Here is a 19,231-nt window from a genome sequence, read left to right as displayed (position 1 = left end):
TATATATATATATTTAACGTGAATTATGAATGTAAATCATAGTTCAATGTCGTCAACCCGTAAACACAAATTCAAATATATATATATATATATGTATATTCAAAAAACCTGAAATTTCATTGATTGGTTCGCTTGGTATATTATTAGTTGATAAGTTATATTTAACACCATTCTAAAGTTTACGTTGAAAGATTAAGTTAAATATTGGTTAAATTTGAAAATTGATGATAAAAAATGAGAATGATTTTTTATATTTAGTTAATTGAAAATTTAACTATTTAGTTAAAAGACGTACGTATATACTGAGTAGGGCAATAAAAAGAAAATGAGAATAAAAACAAGAATTACCAAAAAAGGAAACTTTCCAAAAGGTGATTCTGATGAGAAACAGAGCCCATACCTCTCTTTTTCCCCCAAAACATGAAAGAAAAATTGGATGGTCCTCCTTCAATGCCTGCTCTCCCCACCCAATCCAAACCCAACTCTTCCTTCTTTTTTTCCTATTTTGATAATTTCTACCACTTAAGTCCTAATCAATTTCAAATTTCAATCTAAATGCATACATAGAGAATTTAAAGGATTAGGTGTGTGAGATAAATTGGCTAAATTAATGCATGTGTTAGACTAATGGTCCAATTTCTTTCTTTCTTTTTTTCGTCTATAACATTGGAGTTTGAAAAAAACTACCAAACCTTCTGTTTTCTGCAAATGGTTTTTTTATATACTTCCAAATAAATATTCCTCTAAAAGAAATTTATAAACCAAAATATTAAAGCAGAAGCAGCAGTTAAGTGGTACTGAGATAATAAGAATAGTATCTTTAGACAAATTTAAATCTCTCAGATTTCATCAATTCCCTTCTCACTTCTCCTTTAATTCTTTTTGATCATAATCTTGCAAACTCAGGTATGCTTATTGATGATATACACTTGATCATCCAAGTCTTGTACTCTTTATTTTTCATTCATCAGTTTAGGGCTTTTCATCAAATAAATTAAAAAAAAAAACCATTTCTTTTAATAGAATAAGATACCTTTTTCTCATTGAAATCTCTCAGAACTTGCAAAAAAAAAAGACTTGATCGATCTTACAAGCTTCTCTCTCTCTTGTGTGTAGTGTTTGATTGTGTTTTGTTCATTAAATTTACTCTTCGCTAGGGTTTAGATAAATGGAGGGTGGAGCGAGTAGTAATGATGTAGCAGAGAGCAGCAAGAAGATAGGGAGAGGGAAGATAGAGATCAAGAGGATAGAAAACACTACGAATCGTCAAGTCACTTTCTGCAAACGACGCAATGGTTTGCTCAAGAAAGCTTATGAGCTCTCTGTCTTGTGTGACGCTGAGGTCGCTCTTGTCATCTTCTCCACTCGAGGCCGTCTCTACGAGTACGCCAACAACAGGTACATCTTTTTTTAGATCTTGATTTTCTTGATTTTTTTTTCTAGAATATAGTTTCGAACTTTTTTTTTTCTTTTTGGGTGGCTTTTTCAATCTGTATATATATATGCTTAGTGAGATTTATAGGGTTTTACTAAGTTCCTCTGATGATCAGCTTTCTTTTGAAATCCTCAGATTTAATTAGGGTTGTTTTAAACTATGGAACCCTAGTTTTGTTGTATTTGGGGCAAAAATTTGATTACTTTAACTTCTCTCGCTCTCTCTCTCTTTGTAAAAAAAAAGCTGTGAGGTCTTCTCTGACCATTAATGAGCATCCCCATACCTTGTTCCAGTCACTTTTTTTATTTTTCCACAAATCTTAAAAACAGCATATATATGTATATCTATCTATGTACTAGTATATGTCAGTTTCTACAAGACACTTCGATCAATTTGATGGCCCATGAAATTTTATTTCTGCAGATTGATCATTAGATTTCCATCATAGTAATGAAAAAGAAGGGTTCTTGATAAATTATAATATATATTTTAATATTGGGCTATATATTATTATATAAAAGCTATATGTAGATTCCTTAAAAATTGATTCACTAGGGGAAAACTAGTAGGTGTTTGTCTTCTGACACTTCTCTAATATTTTGGTGATTAATCAAGAAATTTTTTTTGGGGACAAAGCTTGCTGTTGAGTCACTAATTAATCATCCATCAATCAACAAAACCAATGAAAACATAAAATTTTGACTTTTTGATTGTTATTTACTTATTTTCTCCACTCCAAGTTGGGAACTTGTCATTTCCAGCTATTAAACAGCTCATGTTCATTTCACCATTTTGGATTATTTGTCTGCTTTTTTAGCTAGTGATAATTTTGGTTTTTTTTTTTAATTAGTATTATTGGTTTTTAGCTAGTGGTATTAAGACTATAATGTTAAGGGTGATGTATGAATATGATCATATCATGGATCTAAGTTAAAACAAGAAAATTTGTAGTTACAATGTGAATTTTCACAAAGACTAAGAATCATTTTCTCACTAACTAATTAATCTATATATACATGATAAACGGTGCATAATCATGACTTAAAAGTACCTTTAAGTCAATATCCAACTAATTTGATTAACAAAAGAAGAATGCATTAGGTTTGTGGAAAAAAAAAACGTGAATTATATGTTTCTATTATCAAAAATGTAGTTCAGTTTCTTATTTCAAACACCCTCATGGCTTTAATTAGTGTCTTACTTTTTGACATTTATCAACTTCAGCTTTCCATCATACAGCATAATGTGAATTACTTGTATGATGAATATGAAAGCCTAACATATATTTATAGCTAGCTTTACTGTTTTGATATTGCAAAGGATTTACAAATTTCAAGTCGTTGGTACGTATTTAGGCTGAGACAAATATGTTTTTTACCAAAATAATTAATATTGGAAAAAAGCCACTAGCTTGTTGGTGATCTATAACTTAACCTGAAGAGATCACTTATTTATCTTAAAGCTTAATTAATAGTGTTTTTGAACTTGGTTACTACGGAAAATATAATTTGGATTTTGCGTCGTACATAAATCTTGGACACATTGGGACCAATTCCAGTTAACTAAGAGCAAATGTAATTGATCAATTTCTTTTTCTTTTTTCTTCTTCTCCAATTTGCTACTTTTTCTTTCTTTGTGTGTTTTCAAATTAGGACTATATGTAATTAATAGATATATGCAATAATAACATGAATATCCCAAAACGAAAAAAGGGTCAAACAAATCATATGGTACTACTACTATTACTGGTCCAAACCCTCTATTTTGTCGATCAGTTGAATTTAAGGTTATGGCCGGACAATCGTGTCTGTGTGTGTGTGTCTTTATATATCCAAAGATATTTTATAGTTGTGTGCGTCTTTGTTTTACTACTGGTGTGGTTTAAGTTTGACAGTAGATTTTCATCGGTCGCATCCATTATTAGCTAATGAATGATTAAAATTTTCAATCTTTTTCCTCTGTGGTTTGGTGAAGTGTGAGAGGAACAATAGAAAGGTACAAGAAAGCTTGCTCCGACGCCGTTAACCCTCCTTCCGTCACCGAAGCTAATACTCAGGTTAGCTTCATTATTACTTTAGTGTTCACTAGTTCGTTACTTCTTCTTGAATTATCTGACTTTTTTTTATATGACCTCTTGTATGAACCATTGATCGAATATTGATGCAGTACTATCAGCAAGAGGCGTCTAAACTTCGGAGACAGATTCGGGACATTCAGAATCTGAACAGACACATTCTTGGTGAATCTCTTGGTTCCTTGAACTTTAAGGAACTCAAGAACCTTGAAAGTAGGCTTGAGAAAGGAATCAGTCGTGTCCGTTCCAAGAAGGTTAACAAATTCACTATACTTGATTTCCCATCAATGTTCTTAATGCGTGAGTATATATTTTTCGCGACTCCATCTAATTCTTGCATGTTCTGTTTGGTTTTTATCTCCAGCACGAGATGTTAGTTGCAGAGATTGAATACATGCAAAAAAGGGTAAAAGTAAACCCTATCTTCCTTCACAAGTTAATTACTCTACTTAATTAGTAACTTCTCTTTAATTCTGATCATCGTTTATTTTTTCTTCTCTGCTGTTGCTTGCATTGTAGGAAATCGAGCTGCAAAACGATAACATGTATCTCCGCTCCAAGGTTTTATTCATATATAATTCCTTTTAGCATTTTGATCATTATTATTTTTCGGCAGGCATAAAAATCTCTTGATGATGTACAAATTCTAAATATCTCTGCAGATAACTGAAAGAGCAGGACTACAACAGCAGGAATCGGGTGCGATACATCAAGGGACGGTTTACGAGTCAGGTGTGACTTCTTCTCACCACTCGGAGCAGTATAACCGGAATTATATTCCGGTTAACCTTCTTGAACCGAACCAGAATTCTTCCAACCACGACCAGCCACCTCTGCAACTTGTTTAATTAAGTCCAACATAAGCTCTTTTCTCATGTGAGATTGATCTTATGCATATATATATTCATGTTACACTTACTGTTAAAAACTTACAATTGCAGATGTAACGATTTGAGAGGGACCTAATTTTACATATATTGTCACTATGTATGTTATGTTACGGCTAAGACTAATAATATACCACATTCTATCCAAAAAAAAGGATATCTAGCTGTAGCTAGCTCTATTGCTACTTGGTGTATTTACATATTCAAATCAAAATGTGTTGATGTGACCCAAAAAAGAACAAATGCAATTTCTAAAACACTATTGAGATGCAGCTTGAGATGCAAAAGCTTCATACGCATCCCAAGTTACATCTAACTAAACATCTTTAATTCTAAATTCTTATTACTATGAAAATATGAGAGCTATAGGCCAAACCTTTTTTGCCTCCTGTTTTCAGGCTGCAGAGGACAGTCTCTTTATTTGCTCTTATCAGCTCAGACACTTTCTGATCAATGGATCAAGATCTTAGTCCAGCGTCACGTCATAAGAGGGACAAGAAGGTGTGTAAGATTTTCAACAGCGAGTGGTAGAAGCTCCTGGCTGCCACAGATGCAGTCCCTGGATTCAAGCTCTGCATTATATGAGATTATATTAGTCCAATGAGAGGTAGAAAGGTCTCTTAGTGGGAATATATATAGCAAAGTAATTGCCCATTAGTACTTCCTCTTATCAAGAAGGAAGCTTGAAGTGAGAAATTGATAACGTTCTCTTCACCAACTTAAAAGATAAAAGAACATCATGATGTATCTATATAGAACCTTCGCTTGTGTTAAAATCTTTTCAGATTTGAGAACAAGTGACCTGCTAAATCATTTCATTCTACGCCAAAAACCTGAAACAACAGAAATAGCAGAAGATTTGAAAGCAAATGGAGCTTAGAGTCTCAGTGATGTACCATCTACCAATGACTTCAACCTCACTTACTCAATTCCATTGTCAGCTCCTTCCTAATTAACTTAATGAATGAGGTAATACATTCATTCTTCTCAGCATAATTTATAGTAAAACCAAAATATGTTTTCTTGACGCCAAATTCATGTTACAAAGCACCAAAAAATACCTAACTTTTACTGCAACAGAGCAAACAAACAAGCTACATTTCCTATCAGTTCATTGACTGAAAACTCTCGTAGCTAAATGTTGTTTGTTGCTCTCCATGTGCTCTGGCATCTGTCTTAATCTGAGGAGATTGTTTCCAAACAAAAAAAATTTTTTGCATCTTTAATGCAGGATGTGATTAGTTTAAAACAGATCACTTCCACTTAGTGAGCTCTGTTCGGAAAATTTCATATGCTGATGAACAAATCTAGCCTAAATGAATCAATCTAGCAAGGAAGAATTCTTGAAGAAAAAATAATTACATAGCTAGAACTATAGCACATCTACTTAATGTAATGATAACTCAAACAAGGCTTTATCCTCTGTTCATACATTGATCATTACTAGGAAAGATCACAATTTCAATAATTTACTCCTTCAAGTTACTTCAAGATATTTTAATTCTGAAAATAGATGCATTGTATCAGTTTGAATACTTCTGTTGAAGGAGAGCTAACTTTTGATTCTCATAAGTAGTTGGCTAATTCAACCAGTCTGATTTGTTTAATACACTCAGAAAACGAACATGGGTAAAGATAAACTTGGATAGAGATACTAGTATTTCTCAAACTCCAAAGATGATGTGTTTCCAAAACCATGACAACCAACTTAATATCATTAATGCAATTCCAGACATTACTAGAGAGAGAGTCATTAAAGATATTTAGTCATTGGTGGGTAGAACTTGGGGTTTTAAACTTGAATGCATGGAGACCATCTTGCAATATTTACTCCACAGAGTTTATTACAGTAACACGACACCACACCACACTTCTGATATGTACTGCTTCCTTCTTTAATGCTAAATCTAAACATTTGCTCCTTCTCTCTCTTTCTCATGGACTTGTCGTTTTTGGAGTTTAATCCAGTTGTTTCCCGTTGGTGACACATCACTTAGGCCTGATTTTTCAAATGCTCATGAACAATTTAATGGAGCAGTTATGGCATTGTGTTGGTCTGCAGGCATGTTAATCTACATTTGGACTTTGACTTCTCTGTACCTTAGTCTATACATTAAATTATATATATGCTTGTCCTTTTGTTCCACTCTCTTTTACTATTTATGTTAAATGATCCTATTTATAGTTTCTTGTTCGGATTAAAGATATTGTCATCGTTTACTAGCATTTCATTTCTTTGAACGTTCTTGAACAGATTGAGAAACAGAGGAGCTACTAAATCTTATTTAAGATCAAGAAATATTTTGAAACAGCAACATTAAATATAAATATTACTAGAGTCTATAGGACACTTAAAACTCTACTGAGCACACACATGATAAGATAAATAATTAAGACTGCTTTTGATATGAACCAACAAACAAACTGAGACATGAAACTCTTCAGATTCTGGGCTGTAGACGACCTTCATTAGCAAGCTTGAAGGTATGGGCCTGCTTTGTGGCTGCCTTGTTAGAGGAAAGTCCTGCAACAAAGTGGTCTCTAACTTGAGAAGTTGTGAAAGGGAACCTAGTGTTGACCATGGAGTTTAACCAAGACGCTGTGCCTTCACGGTAGAGAGCACCAATGGAATCAGAGCGGGTGTTGGAAAGTGCCTGAAGAAGGTTCATGTGAGGATCAAACCCTGGAATGCTACTGGAGGTACTGACTGTACCAAAAGCTCCTCCAACAGTTCCCCACCAGCCAAGCAAGCCCCATATCAACGTAGGGTGGTTTCTCCAGTAACTACACATAACAAAATAAACAAAACTCATGAAGTGTGATACTTGATACCATCATCATAAGACAGAGAATGTTTGTCACTTACTCGCATGTTCCAGTGATTGGTGGGAATGGAGCAGGAACGAAAGGAGTTCCAGGAGTGCCTGGGTCAATAATGGGAGTTGGTGGGCTTCCTCCAATGATGGGTGTGCCAGGGTCAACAATGGGTGTTGGTGGAGTCACAACGACTGGAGTACTTGGGGGAGGAGATGAGTAATATCCACCAGAAGGAGGATTTGAAGGCGTTGGGTGGGAAGGTGTTGAAGGGTGTGAAGGCGTTGAAGGATGTGAAGGCGTGGAAGGATCGTGAGGTGGCGTCCCACAGTTACAAGGAGGGGTGTGTGATGGAGTGGAAGGAGTTGGAGTATGTGATGGAGGTGAAGGGTGAGATGGAGTTGGAGTATGTGATGGGGGTGAAGGGTGAGATGGTGTTGGAGTATGTGATGGAGGTGAAGGGTGAGATGGAGTTGGAGTATGTGATGGGGGTGAAGGGTGAGATGGTGTTGGAGTATGTGATGGAGGTGAAGGGTGAGATGGAGTTGGAGTATGTGATGGGGGTGAAGGGTGAGATGGTGTTGGAGTATGTGATGGAGGTGAAGGGTGAGATGGAGTTGGAGTATGTGATGGGGGTGAAGGGTGAGATGGTGTTGGAGTATGTGATGGAGGTGAAGGGTGAGATGGAGTTGGAGTATGTGATGGGGGTGAAGGGTGAGATGGTGTTGGAGTATGTGATGGAGGTGAAGGGTGAGATGGAGTTGGAGTATGTGATGGGGGTGAAGGGTGAGATGGTGTTGGAGTATGTGATGGAGGTGAAGGGTGAGATGGAGTTGAAGGAGTAGGGTCGTAAGGAGGACTTCCACAGTTAGAAGGAGGCGTGTATGATGGCGTCGAAGGAGTTGGAGTGTAGCTTCCACCGTGTGATGGAGGAGTTCCATGTGAGACTGCATGAGTTGAGTGAAAAGTAATGCTTAGTAAAGATTCTTATTACATTAAATGAATAAAAAAAAGTTACAAGGTGTTCTGTTTCTTTTGTCTTACCAGGGGGAGGAGTTCCTGCATTTGGGTCTGCAGGAGGAGAGTAGTATGTTTTCGCATCCTCGAACCTTATGGAAGCAACAGAAGCAAAGAGCTGCTGTGAGAGTAAAGCAGCAAAGAGAGCCCAAATGGTTAAACTCTTCATCCCTCTCATTTCTGAAACTCACTAATAGAGAGAACTTTTGCAAATGGTGTTGTGTGTTCCTTGGTTGTAGAATAAAAACCGGATACTAGGGTTTATAAATAGAGGGAATGAAGCACATACTAAAGGGTTTTTTGAAAAGTTTTGAAGTAAATACAAACAGGTGGAGGAGTGTGTGGTTAGTTGATATGTTGCAGGTGCATTTACACTATCCCATTTAATACCCCTGGTGATTGCAATAACACTTAGAATTCTGTAAAAATATATTTTTTCTTAGAAAAATGAAAGAGTAGTACTACTTAAATTAATCTTTCATGCAAAGGCGTGGACGCGTATGAGAAAGCTGTCTCCCATATGAAATGATTCATCTCTCAATCCGTATTACTATTCACGTTTCAATCAATGACTCAGTTCAGTAGGTTGCAGGACATGTTTGCATCCAAAATGCAAAGCTAGCTATGAGATCAAGTGGCCATCAAGACTCAAATCAAGAATCTAGGTAGACTAACGTAGACCCTTTTGTTTTGTGCTTGCTGCGCTAAGATAGCTAGCTAAGGAGATGATTAAATTAGTGGGTTACTTGACGTTAAAAGAGAAGTCAAGCTGCATTTATTACAATTAAGGTTCACTTCTCTCCCTCGACTTAATTGGTTTTTATGGAAAGCAAAACCAAAGATTGGATCAAAATCATTGGTAATAGACAGTGTGTTTTTTCAAGTTTTTAATTAATTAGCATAAATTTTGGGTTTACCTATGGCTATTTTTGATATGGTTTTCACTTAAATATATAGTAGTAGTTTGCATTCAAGTGACATTTAAGTTTTGAGTAACAATAAGAGAGTGGTAAATAATACATACAGCGATGCCACTTGTATAGCATGTGGAGATGCAGAGGTCGAAGAGGACCTACCAAAGTAAAATAAAAAATACTAAGATGAGATGAAACTTTTGATTAGAGATTTAAAGAGAGATAAATAAATGTAACATTGTCGGTAGGTTTTAGTGGGTCTGAAACCTGAACCAGCTCCAATGCTTCACAAAACAATGCACACTCTCTTTCACTTCTCTGGAGTTGCTCCTAGATCTGGCTTCTCTATTACTCGAATGTGAATATTTATTTCACCTTTAATCATTTGTAAATAATTTTTCCAGAGATGATATTGGCGGTAAAGTTTTTTTTTTTTGGAGTTGTGACGTTTTTTTAATAGATGGAACATTTTTTTTATTTGATTTATTTCTCTATTTTTTTTAACAAATAAACTAATAAAACTCTCTACTCAACCACTTTTTCACCATTCTAGTTTAAAAATCACCAAAGCATCTATAAATGTTTTAAATTCAGAATTAGTTGAATCTGCCAGCTATTCCGCTAAGCGCTAACCATATTGACATAAGCTGGTCCGAGTCAGTGTTTAGCCTTTAAGGATTCCGACACTATTGTAGCTCCCTACCGATTGGTTTGAGCCATAGGGGTTACAAACTTGCAATCAATTTTGTTAATACAATTTTTGATTACTGTCCTTTACTTATGTAGACACTAGACACCACGTGAATATTCATTCATACATCTCATGTTACGGTGTATAACATTATACTTGTAACAATTTTGAAGAGAAATAAATTTTCAATTTCCTATACCACATAAATCTTACCGGTTTTGAGAGTAATACAAGAGTGAAGATTCAAGACTTGACATTTGAAAGTTGTATGTTAGTTGGTCTATCAATTCAAATCCGTTGACACTTGGAGTCAAAGATGCCTTTGGCTAGTAAAATAGATGATTGCTTTCATTATTAGGACAAATACCGAATATTTTCATGTTTATCTTTTTCTTTGTGTCTTATTGTATTAGTCTTTAGAGACTTGTAATGCGTTTGTATGATGTATCAGTTGATAGGTGAAAGCAATAATACGAAATCGATTGTCTCGTTAATTACATGAATGTACGAATATATTGGGTACTTATCCACAATAAGGCAATAAAGTTTCAAAAATTTAATAGCGTTTACAATGGTGAAGTTGGTGCGAACAAAATAGCATCGTTTGGTCGATGTGATTAATGCGGTGATCAAATGTATCCGTATGTGCAACAGTAAGGAACATTTGATAGAAAGAATTAGGTGGTTTCCAGTAATGGCTAAAACGGTCCAAAATAAATTACTCCAAAACTAGGGTAACAAATATGGACCAAATTGTCTGTTTGTTTTAGCGTTCATGGCCATCCGACCAACCAAACGCACTTATAGTCCCGATCATTGAAAGAATCAAATGTCTTAAACTATGAATCAAATATAAAACTTAAACATGTCTCGACATAGAAAAATGTATGTGTGTGCCTATGTAAAATGCAAAAGTAATAATTATACTTTCGAGTATAACATTCGCAGTTATTAATAATGTATATATTATTGGTTTTCGCTAACCGATCATATATACAACAATACCGTTGATGATGATTGACGACCATCATACGTTTGTATAATTGTTGTTGTCAATGTCAACATCATCATCATCGTCATCATAATAAATTATTTATGTTTCAAGTTTCCAAGAGCGAAACTATTTTTTAAGATGCTCAATTGCTCATAGCTTAGCTGCACAAAAAAAAAAAAATGCTCATAACTTAATTTATTAAACTAATGTCTTTCTTATTTTGTCATTTCTATAAGAGGTTAATTTGTTATGCAAGTTAATTAACAAAACCGACGACGTAAAGTGGCATCGTTATATATGCGCTAATGCCGCGACAAGATTAAAAAACGCTCCAAAATTCGTTTGATATGATAAAACGTTTTTTTTTTATCATCGTTGAATTGACAAGGCCCGTTTCATAGTCAAATCTTACTACAGTAAAACCTCTATAAATTAATAAGGTCGGGACCATGAAATTTTATTAATTTATAGAGGTTTTAATTTATCGATAAATTAATAATTATTAATTTATCGATAAATTAATAAAATATTATTTTATGAAGAGATTTTCTCATTTTTATTTTGAAAATTTTTTATTACAAAATAAGATAATTTTGTTATTATTCACATTTTTAAAGAATTTTCTTAATTTATAATTTTGGTTATCGTAATAGGATTAATGTTAATTGTATAATAAATTATCTAGGTAAAAATGAGAAATGTTCGAAGTTTAGAGTTTAGGAAAAATTGTTACGACTATTTTTCATGGTCATGATGAAGTCGCAGAAGATATTGCGGTACCTTTAAAACCAATTACTAAAGAAGCAATTATCGTATCTATGACTCTTCACAATTTATGGATGCGATTTGAGAATACAACAATGAGAAATGAGAGATGAGCTCCAACAAAAATGCAAATTCAAGAATAGACAAACAACAATAGAGTCATATTTCATTAGATTTTCTTAGATATATATATATATATTAGTATATATGATTATTAATTTATGATATTGATGGGACCATATTTTTACATAGGATTTCTAAAAAAATTATTATCTTATTATTTTATCGAAATGTGTTATTTTTTACACCGGCCCAACTCGGGACCGGAAAAATTTATTAATTTATAGCGAGTATTAATTTAAAGAGTATTAATTTATAGAAGTTATACTGTATACAGAGTAACGCGACTTAGTGGAGTCAAACTGCGGTAAAATCGGTAGCAGAAGTGATACTGTAACCACTTGACTAAAAGACACTTCCCATGATAAAACGTTTTTCCACAAGGAATCTATAAAAAGCGACTTCTTACCAAATTATTCGTTATACTTATTCGAAATTATCCGCTGTTGCGAGCAATATTAGAAAATTCACTCTTAGGTGCATGAACTATACCATAAAAAAAATGAACTGTCCAAATTTCAAGAATTAGTACTGTACACACAAATTATAAATTTTGAAATAATGTAACGTTTAAAGAGTGGTATATGTATAAAGATAAATGCCCAAAAGTATACACAAATTAAGGACTAAAGTATGCGATTGTTTGGACGTCTATCCACCGTAAGATTAGTTTAATGTATGTACACACACCAATCTCTCAGACGCAGTTTGCAACGTAACTTGGACATAATAACAGAGGCAGCCGGCCACAGCAGATCTTTAGGGATTCACATATAATTTTTTAATTTATTTTCAAAGCATAATATTACTCTAATGAAAATTTCATCAGCAAGTGTGTTTACATACAGTCATGTTATTATCACGAACAAAAAACAGAAAGATACAGATACAGTATTACGAAATTATTTAAGAGGCAGATTATGGGGATCAGATTCATATGTGATTCATTCATTTTACAAATCTTGGTTATTGCATATTCCAACTTCCAAGCACATGCTCTTGTCTCTCTCTATCTCCCTCTTTCTTTCCCAAAATCAACAATAGAAGAAGAAAAAATATAAGTACATAATTATTTTTCAATATTCGAAAGTCAACATATAAGTTATAAGCTTTTGTTGGTTCTTTTTTAGTCAGACATTTAGTGATTATGGAGATACAAGATATATATATAAATAAAATATAATTTTATGCTATGGTTTGATTTACTTTTAAAATTTTACTTTTTATTTTTATCTACCACCTCGTCGTTTCAACAGTATTCTCGTCTAAAGTTTTTGTAAGGATACGTATTTAAGAAGAAGATACCAAAGAGAAGATGTACATTAGAGAGAAATATGAAGCAAACCATTTCTATTCATTATTTATGTATTTCCGTATAAGGAAATAAGTGTTACAATCCATATTTTAGTTTAGTAATCGTAATACATGTGTATGCAGCTGCATAACATGTTTAGTATCACCGTCTTTTTAAAAATCATGTGTTTAGTACCACCGTCTGCTGCAAAACAATATATTAAGATATTGTAGTCTGAGCTCTAAAGGAACTGTATCTTGAAGATCAATCATGAGTCAGAACTCATAACGAACAAGAATGAATATTAAAAAACAAAGTAAGGAAATTAGAATAATCCCACTTGGTTTGACCTTAACATTCACAAAAAGAATCTCTTACTTATAAATACTCAGTTCATAATCCAATACTGTATTATGCAAAACTTGATTAATAACATTTGGTTTAAGTAAACAAACAAAAAAATGGTTTTAGAACCAAACTTCGTTCTCTCATGGGTCTTCTTATGCATAGCTGCAACAGTCTCCAGCACACTTTTCTTCTTCCGCAAGAAACATCACCCATTCCTATCAAAGAAGATTCAGAAGACGAAGAAGCTTCCTCCTGGAGAAATGGGGCTTCCATGGATTGGCGAAACAATGGAGTTCTACAAAGCTCAAAAAAGCAACAGAGTGTTTGAGGATTTCGTAAATCCAAGGATCATCAAACATGGGAACATGTTCAAGACAAAAATCATGGGATCACCAACAATAGTAGTCAATGGAGCTGAAGCTAATAGGCTGATATTGTCTAATGAGTTTAGCTTGGTGGTGAGCTCATGGCCTTCATCCTCTGTTCAGCTAATGGGCATGAACTGCATCATGGCTAAGCAAGGCGAGAAGCATCGTGTCCTTAGAGGGATTGTAGCTAATAGCCTTAGCTATAACGGGTTAGAGTCCATAGTACCTAAGCTCTGTGATACCGTTAAGTTTTATCTTGAAACTGAATGGCAAGGCAAGAAAGAGATTAGCCTCTACCGTTCTGCAAAAGCACTTACTTTCACTGTAGTCTTTGAGTGTTTGTATGGGATTAAAGTGGAGCTTGGGATGTTAGAGATCTTTGAGAGAGTTTTAGACGGAGTCTTCGCTATGCCGGTTGAGTTTCCTTGTTCTAAGTTTGCTAGAGCAAAGAAGGCAAGGCTAGAGATAGAGACATTTCTTGTTGGGAAGGTTAGGGAGAAGAGAAGAGAAATGGAAGAAGAAGCTGAGAAGCCAAACACAACAACGCTTTTCTCAAGGCTAATAGAAGAGTTGATCAAAGGCGTGATAACCGAAGAAGAGGTTGTAGATAGTATGGTTTTGTTAGTGTTTGCAGCTCATGACACAACCTCTTACGCCATGGCCATGACTTTTAAGATGTTAGCTCAGCACCCAACTTGCCGTGACACTCTCCTTCAAGGTAACAATCAAATGAATCTCAGAATATAGTTTTTTTCCCTATCAGCAAAGTCAACTCTAAATATCTCTCTTGATTCATCTCAGAACATGTTAGGATAAAAGCAAACAAAGGGGAAGGAGAACATCTTACAGTGGAAGATGTGAAAAAGATGAAGTATAGTTGGCAAGTTGTTCGTGAAACAATGAGATTATCTCCTCCAATCTTTGGCTCCTTTAGAAAAGCAGTTGCTGATATTGACTATGGAGGATTCACAATCCCCAAAGGCTGGAAGGTATAACACATCCATCTCCCCCTAGCTTCTTTAATTTCTAATCAACACTCTGTTTCTTTCAAGAAATACTAAAAAATTAAACCTCCGGATCTTTGGTTGAATGCAGATACTTTGGACAACTTATGGAACTCATTACAATCCTGAAATATTTGAAGATCCAATGAGTTTTGATCCAACAAGATTTGATAAGCCAATACAGGCGTATACATATCTTCCATTTGGAGGTGGACCAAGGCTTTGTGCAGGTCACCAACTAGCAAAAATCAGCATTCTCGTTTTCTTGCATTTCGTCATGACCAATTACGATTGGTCTTTAGTGTACCCAGATGAGACAATCAGCATGGACCCTCTGCCATTTCCAACACTTGGAATGCCAATCAAAATTTCTCCCAAGGAGTCATAGAATAGAGACATGAGTATGTATGTTGTAGCCTGCGTATGTACGCAATATTCAAACTCCACCACAATTTCTAGACTTGTATTGAATGAGACTGAATGCTCTCTTTTCATTTCAGTGTAACTACCACTAGTACTATGTGTATGTATATATGCTTTTCCTAAGTGAGAATCCTTCTTACAATAACGCACTGCATCACATCAAATAGCAAATAATGATGTACAGGCTTCAAACCTCTTCTCAACCAACGGTTCAACAAGATCATCTCTAAGTTCCACTACATATCTGATCCAATTTCTTGTACAAAGGAAATTTTGTTTCTAAAGTTGCTCAAGTCTTGTTTTCACATCGAACCAACCAGTCAAAAACAAAAAGTGTGAATGTTTCTTCCTTTATTCCATCAGCCATTCCTTTTAATCTCTCAACTACTCTTCAAAGTTTCCATCATAGGATTTGCTTTTTCTCTTCTTTATCTTCTTCGTTTGGTTTTAGTCTGTGTTTGGTATTGCAATCGTTGGTTGAACTATAACAATGCAACTAATACATGAAGCAACCTTCAAGATATATTGAGTCCGTGAACGGATTCCTTTTTTAATCGGCACAAGATCCATACTGTAGCAGCTCGAAGTAGACCAAAAGATAGAGGACACATACCAGAAGAGGAATGGAAAAGGTAGGTGAAGATGAGGGGAAGACCATTGAAGAAGCAAACAATTCAACTGAGGAGACGAGGAGTGATAAGGAAGCAGAGAAGATCAGAGGTACAACTGCTGATCAAGTTGATCCAGTAGATTCTACAGAAGAAGGCTTCACGGGTCCATCTAACTCGCACACTGTCGCCTCTATTGATCCTGATTTCAATGAATCTGATATGGAGGACGAAGAGAAGGTTCTCGCGTTTTTCAGACGTCATAGTGGTTTGATACCTGAGGTTGCCGAGCGAAACAACTTCCCATCGATGAACAACAAGTCTGAAAAGATGATACTTCAGTTCCAAGAAAACACTCCTACAGAAACAGAACAAACAAGTGTCGTGTTCCATAGTTTGAAAGATAGCAGTGAAATTTCCGATTTAGGTGCAGTGAATCTGAATTCACCGGAAATACTAGAAGGAATCAAGTCATCATCAGCTTCAGGTGAGGATACCGATGATGATTCATCCAGTAACTCAGACCTTGATTCCAGCCTTTCCAAGTATTATTTTGATGGGTCCTTACCGGTTTCAACTTATGTCGAAGAATCTGATACCCATCAAGATGAATCATCTCCTGTACCTAAAGATGAAAATCAGGTTTGCAACTCAAACTAAACAAGAAAATGACACATCTTTCTCCATAAGCACCACCAATTCAGTTGTAGCTCTACCCTTTCTCATTTGCTTATTAAGACACTATCTTGCATTTTTCAGATCCCTCTACTGCGCCCTAAGTACCCCATGCAGCAACCAACTTCGTGGAGGAATTGTTGTGGACTCCTTCAGCTTCTCCGGGCTGCCAATTCAGACACCAGAAAAAGTTGACCTAGAGAAAACCAAGGTTATAGTATTATAGTAAATAATCATAACCTGCAATGAATAGATCGTTGCAGAATATAAGGAACAGAGATATGACTCATTGTTCTAGTACTCATCACATCATCTAATAGCAAGTTGCTATTTTTCTTCATTTTCTTAAGTTTATAAGCAATGGCTAGAATGTGTGTAACGAAGCACTGTCAAGCAATCAACCAACAAGTGTCTCTTTGATATTCATTCAACAGAAATACAGCAAACTGATGACAAGCCCGTATGAAATATATACATAACCTAAAAGCCAAAGGATACATCATCACGTCAAACAAATAAAAACCAGAAACATCACAAACTCAACGAAAGCCAGGCAAAATCTTAGGGACCTATGACACTGAAACTGCAAAAAGTTATGGTCTTCAGCTAATCCTCTATTTGCATATAATCTAATCACATTCGCTTTGAATAACATATGAACATTGTCGCTGCCACCAAACCAGCAACTCCAACTGAACCAACCACTGTAATTCTCCTTCCAAGAAACTTTTTTCGGTCACCATTTACAAGTTACAACCTTTGTAGCTCTGACGCCATTACTAGGCTCCAAGATTCTCTCTTTCAATAAAGTTACCTTTTTTTCTTCTTCTTCAACAACTCATTCCTTCTTCATTGATTCNTACAAGTTACAACCTTTGTAGCTCTGACGCCATTACTAGGCTCCAAGATTCTCTCTTTCAATAAAGTTACCTTTTTTTCTTCTTCTTCAACAACTCATTCCTTCTTCATTGATTCACTCAAAGAGTCCTGTGTCTGCTTCTTCTCGAACTTACAATTCTCCCATATCCATCACAAATTTGCAGTTTAAAGTCAGAGACTTTCCTCTGCAATTCGTATATCTCTTCATCTTTATGATTACCTTTCTCTCTTATCTCTTCTTCTACTCTAAAGTTTCTCACTCTTCTCCTCCAGTACCTTCACTTCCAAAACCCCAATTCTCCCTCCCAAATCCCTAACTCTCCCTTCTCAATCTCACGCTCTCGCTTTCCACAAAGTCTCCACTTCCTTCTCATAACTCTCAAAGCTCTCACCTTTATCCGTTAACCCTTTCTTCAACTCTACCGCCGTCTCATCTCCACCTCTCAACGCAGTAATAAGATCTTCTTGAATCCTTATTACTGTACCTCGCTATCAAGCTCCACTGCTCTCGTCGATATACCGTAGATTCTAAAACCTTCTAATCTCTCATCAAACTGCTCGGCATCTCACTTTCAAGCTCTTCGAACCTCTGCTTCATTATCCACAGTACGAGATTTTTAATTTTTCCAGGAGAAATCGAATTTTTTAGGGTTTTTTACCTTTTTAGCTTTAGTGGAGAAATCGGACGGTTGATGATGAATGATTTGACGATCGATCGGAGGGTAGTTGACAAATATTGCCGCGCACGTTGTTAAAGAGAGACTTCACTATACCAAATTTAAGGGTCAGGCCCAGTTACATTAAGCCCAAGTAGAAACATAACTAAAAGCAAAACGTTTTGAGTCGTGTAGTTGTTGTAGCTGTAGCTAAAACTAGCCATGCAGGAAATCAGGATTTGGTGATTAGTTTATATAACTTATAAACCTAATTATCTATAATGTAACACTAATAATTTAAGTAAGTCTTAGGAGTTTGAAGTAAAATACGTATCTATTTAGTTATAGCAACGTCATGTCTTCATCTAATACAGAACTTATACGATTTGTGACTCACTTTATCAATGATTTTCATTTTTATGGAAATCTTGTGAGCTTTTTCCAAATTAGTGATTTTTTTTGTTGGTTATGTTTTGTATATATATTCGATAATTCAAGAATTTTTTGTAATGTAATTTGAATAAATAAGGTTATATAGTAACAAATTAATATTTTCTGGCTATGTGTGGATTAAAGAGGTCGAAAGTGTTCTGCTCAATGTAATGGTATTGTAAAGTCAGAGGAATACGTACTAATGAATCCTATAACTATCCAACTGTGCTTTTTTTTTTAAAAAACGCTTTAACTTATAAAAATTGTGGCTATATGGTAGCTAGCTCTCTAGCTAGTACTTTTACACGACTAAAAAGATTGTCTTGTATGTACAAGGAATAACGTACACATGAACTCTCTATCGTTAGACTGGACCACGGGGGGAACTCAAATCCTCCAGTATGTTCATCATCATAAGCTTAAATAAGTATCTACCGACTTTGGAAATCTTTGTTATAAAGCATGTGGAATGAGCTCATCCAAAATTAAAAAAAAATGGGCCACGCGTTATATTAACTAAACTTTCTCAATATCATTAATGCCAAATCTCAAAATGCAAGTGCTACCTCGTGATCCAATTTAATATCTATATGGCCTCCACAACTACATAAGTTATGTAACTACACTGATCGATCCCTACATTAATGGTAATTTTCGTTAGGGGAACACTTCTCATAAATACGAAACGGCTTAAAATTAACCAGAACTTAATAATATAGTCCTCGTATATCAAATCAAAGCTAATAAAAAAAAAAAAAAAAGACCATGTTAATTAAAAATAAAATAAAAGATCAAAGTGGTTTTTTCTCTTTTTTTTTTTTTTTTTTTTTTTT

The 19,231-nt window shown here is 35.0% G+C and overlaps 4 protein-coding genes and 1 long non-coding RNA gene across 6 annotated transcripts; 3 read left to right on the top strand and 2 right to left on the bottom strand.

Moving 5' to 3' along the window:
• LOC104785082 (agamous-like MADS-box protein AGL5) lies at nt 740-4,541 on the top strand. Of its 2 annotated transcripts, none has more exons than XM_010510220.2 (7): nt 740-906; nt 1,158-1,398; nt 3,410-3,491; nt 3,602-3,763; nt 3,874-3,915; nt 4,029-4,070; nt 4,172-4,541. In XM_010510220.2, the coding sequence occupies exons 2-7, from the start codon at nt 1,169-1,171 to the stop codon at nt 4,355-4,357; spliced, it is 744 nt and encodes a 247-aa protein (XP_010508522.1). In that variant the 5' UTR covers nt 740-906; nt 1,158-1,168; the 3' UTR covers nt 4,358-4,541. The 2 variants fall into 2 exon arrangements, with proteins under 2 accessions (XP_010508522.1, XP_010508520.1); XM_010510218.2 differs by having other exon boundaries at nt 3,874-3,921.
• Nucleotides 6,652-8,500, bottom strand: LOC104785081 (protodermal factor 1). Its single transcript, XM_010510215.2, has 3 exons — nt 8,255-8,500; nt 7,263-8,157; nt 6,652-7,180 (listed from the first exon to the last, which is right to left on the bottom strand). The coding sequence occupies exons 1-3, from the start codon at nt 8,403-8,405 to the stop codon at nt 6,838-6,840; spliced, it is 1,389 nt and encodes a 462-aa protein (XP_010508517.1). The 5' UTR covers nt 8,406-8,500; the 3' UTR covers nt 6,652-6,837.
• On the top strand, nt 13,390-15,271 carry LOC104785080 (taxadiene 5-alpha hydroxylase-like). The gene is made up of 3 exons (XM_010510214.2): nt 13,390-14,439; nt 14,523-14,710; nt 14,817-15,271. Exons 1-3 carry the CDS (start codon nt 13,467-13,469, stop codon nt 15,111-15,113), a joined length of 1,458 nt encoding a protein of 485 aa, XP_010508516.1. The 5' UTR covers nt 13,390-13,466; the 3' UTR covers nt 15,114-15,271.
• Nucleotides 15,345-16,771, top strand: LOC104785079. Its single transcript, XM_010510213.2, has 2 exons — nt 15,345-16,398; nt 16,516-16,771. The coding sequence occupies exons 1-2, from the start codon at nt 15,772-15,774 to the stop codon at nt 16,624-16,626; spliced, it is 738 nt and encodes a 245-aa protein (XP_010508515.1). The 5' UTR covers nt 15,345-15,771; the 3' UTR covers nt 16,627-16,771.
• LOC104785077 lies at nt 16,827-18,013 on the bottom strand. Its single transcript, XR_767311.2, has 2 exons — nt 17,305-18,013; nt 16,827-17,188 (listed from the first exon to the last, which is right to left on the bottom strand). It is a non-coding gene; the product is annotated as an uncharacterized LOC104785077 (long non-coding RNA).

The sequence above is a fragment of the Camelina sativa genome, chromosome 5 (genome assembly GCF_000633955.1).
Source record: "Camelina sativa cultivar DH55 chromosome 5, Cs, whole genome shotgun sequence".
Taxonomy (NCBI): Eukaryota; Viridiplantae; Streptophyta; class Magnoliopsida; order Brassicales; family Brassicaceae; genus Camelina; species Camelina sativa.
This window is presented reverse-complemented; position numbering and strand designations above follow the sequence as displayed.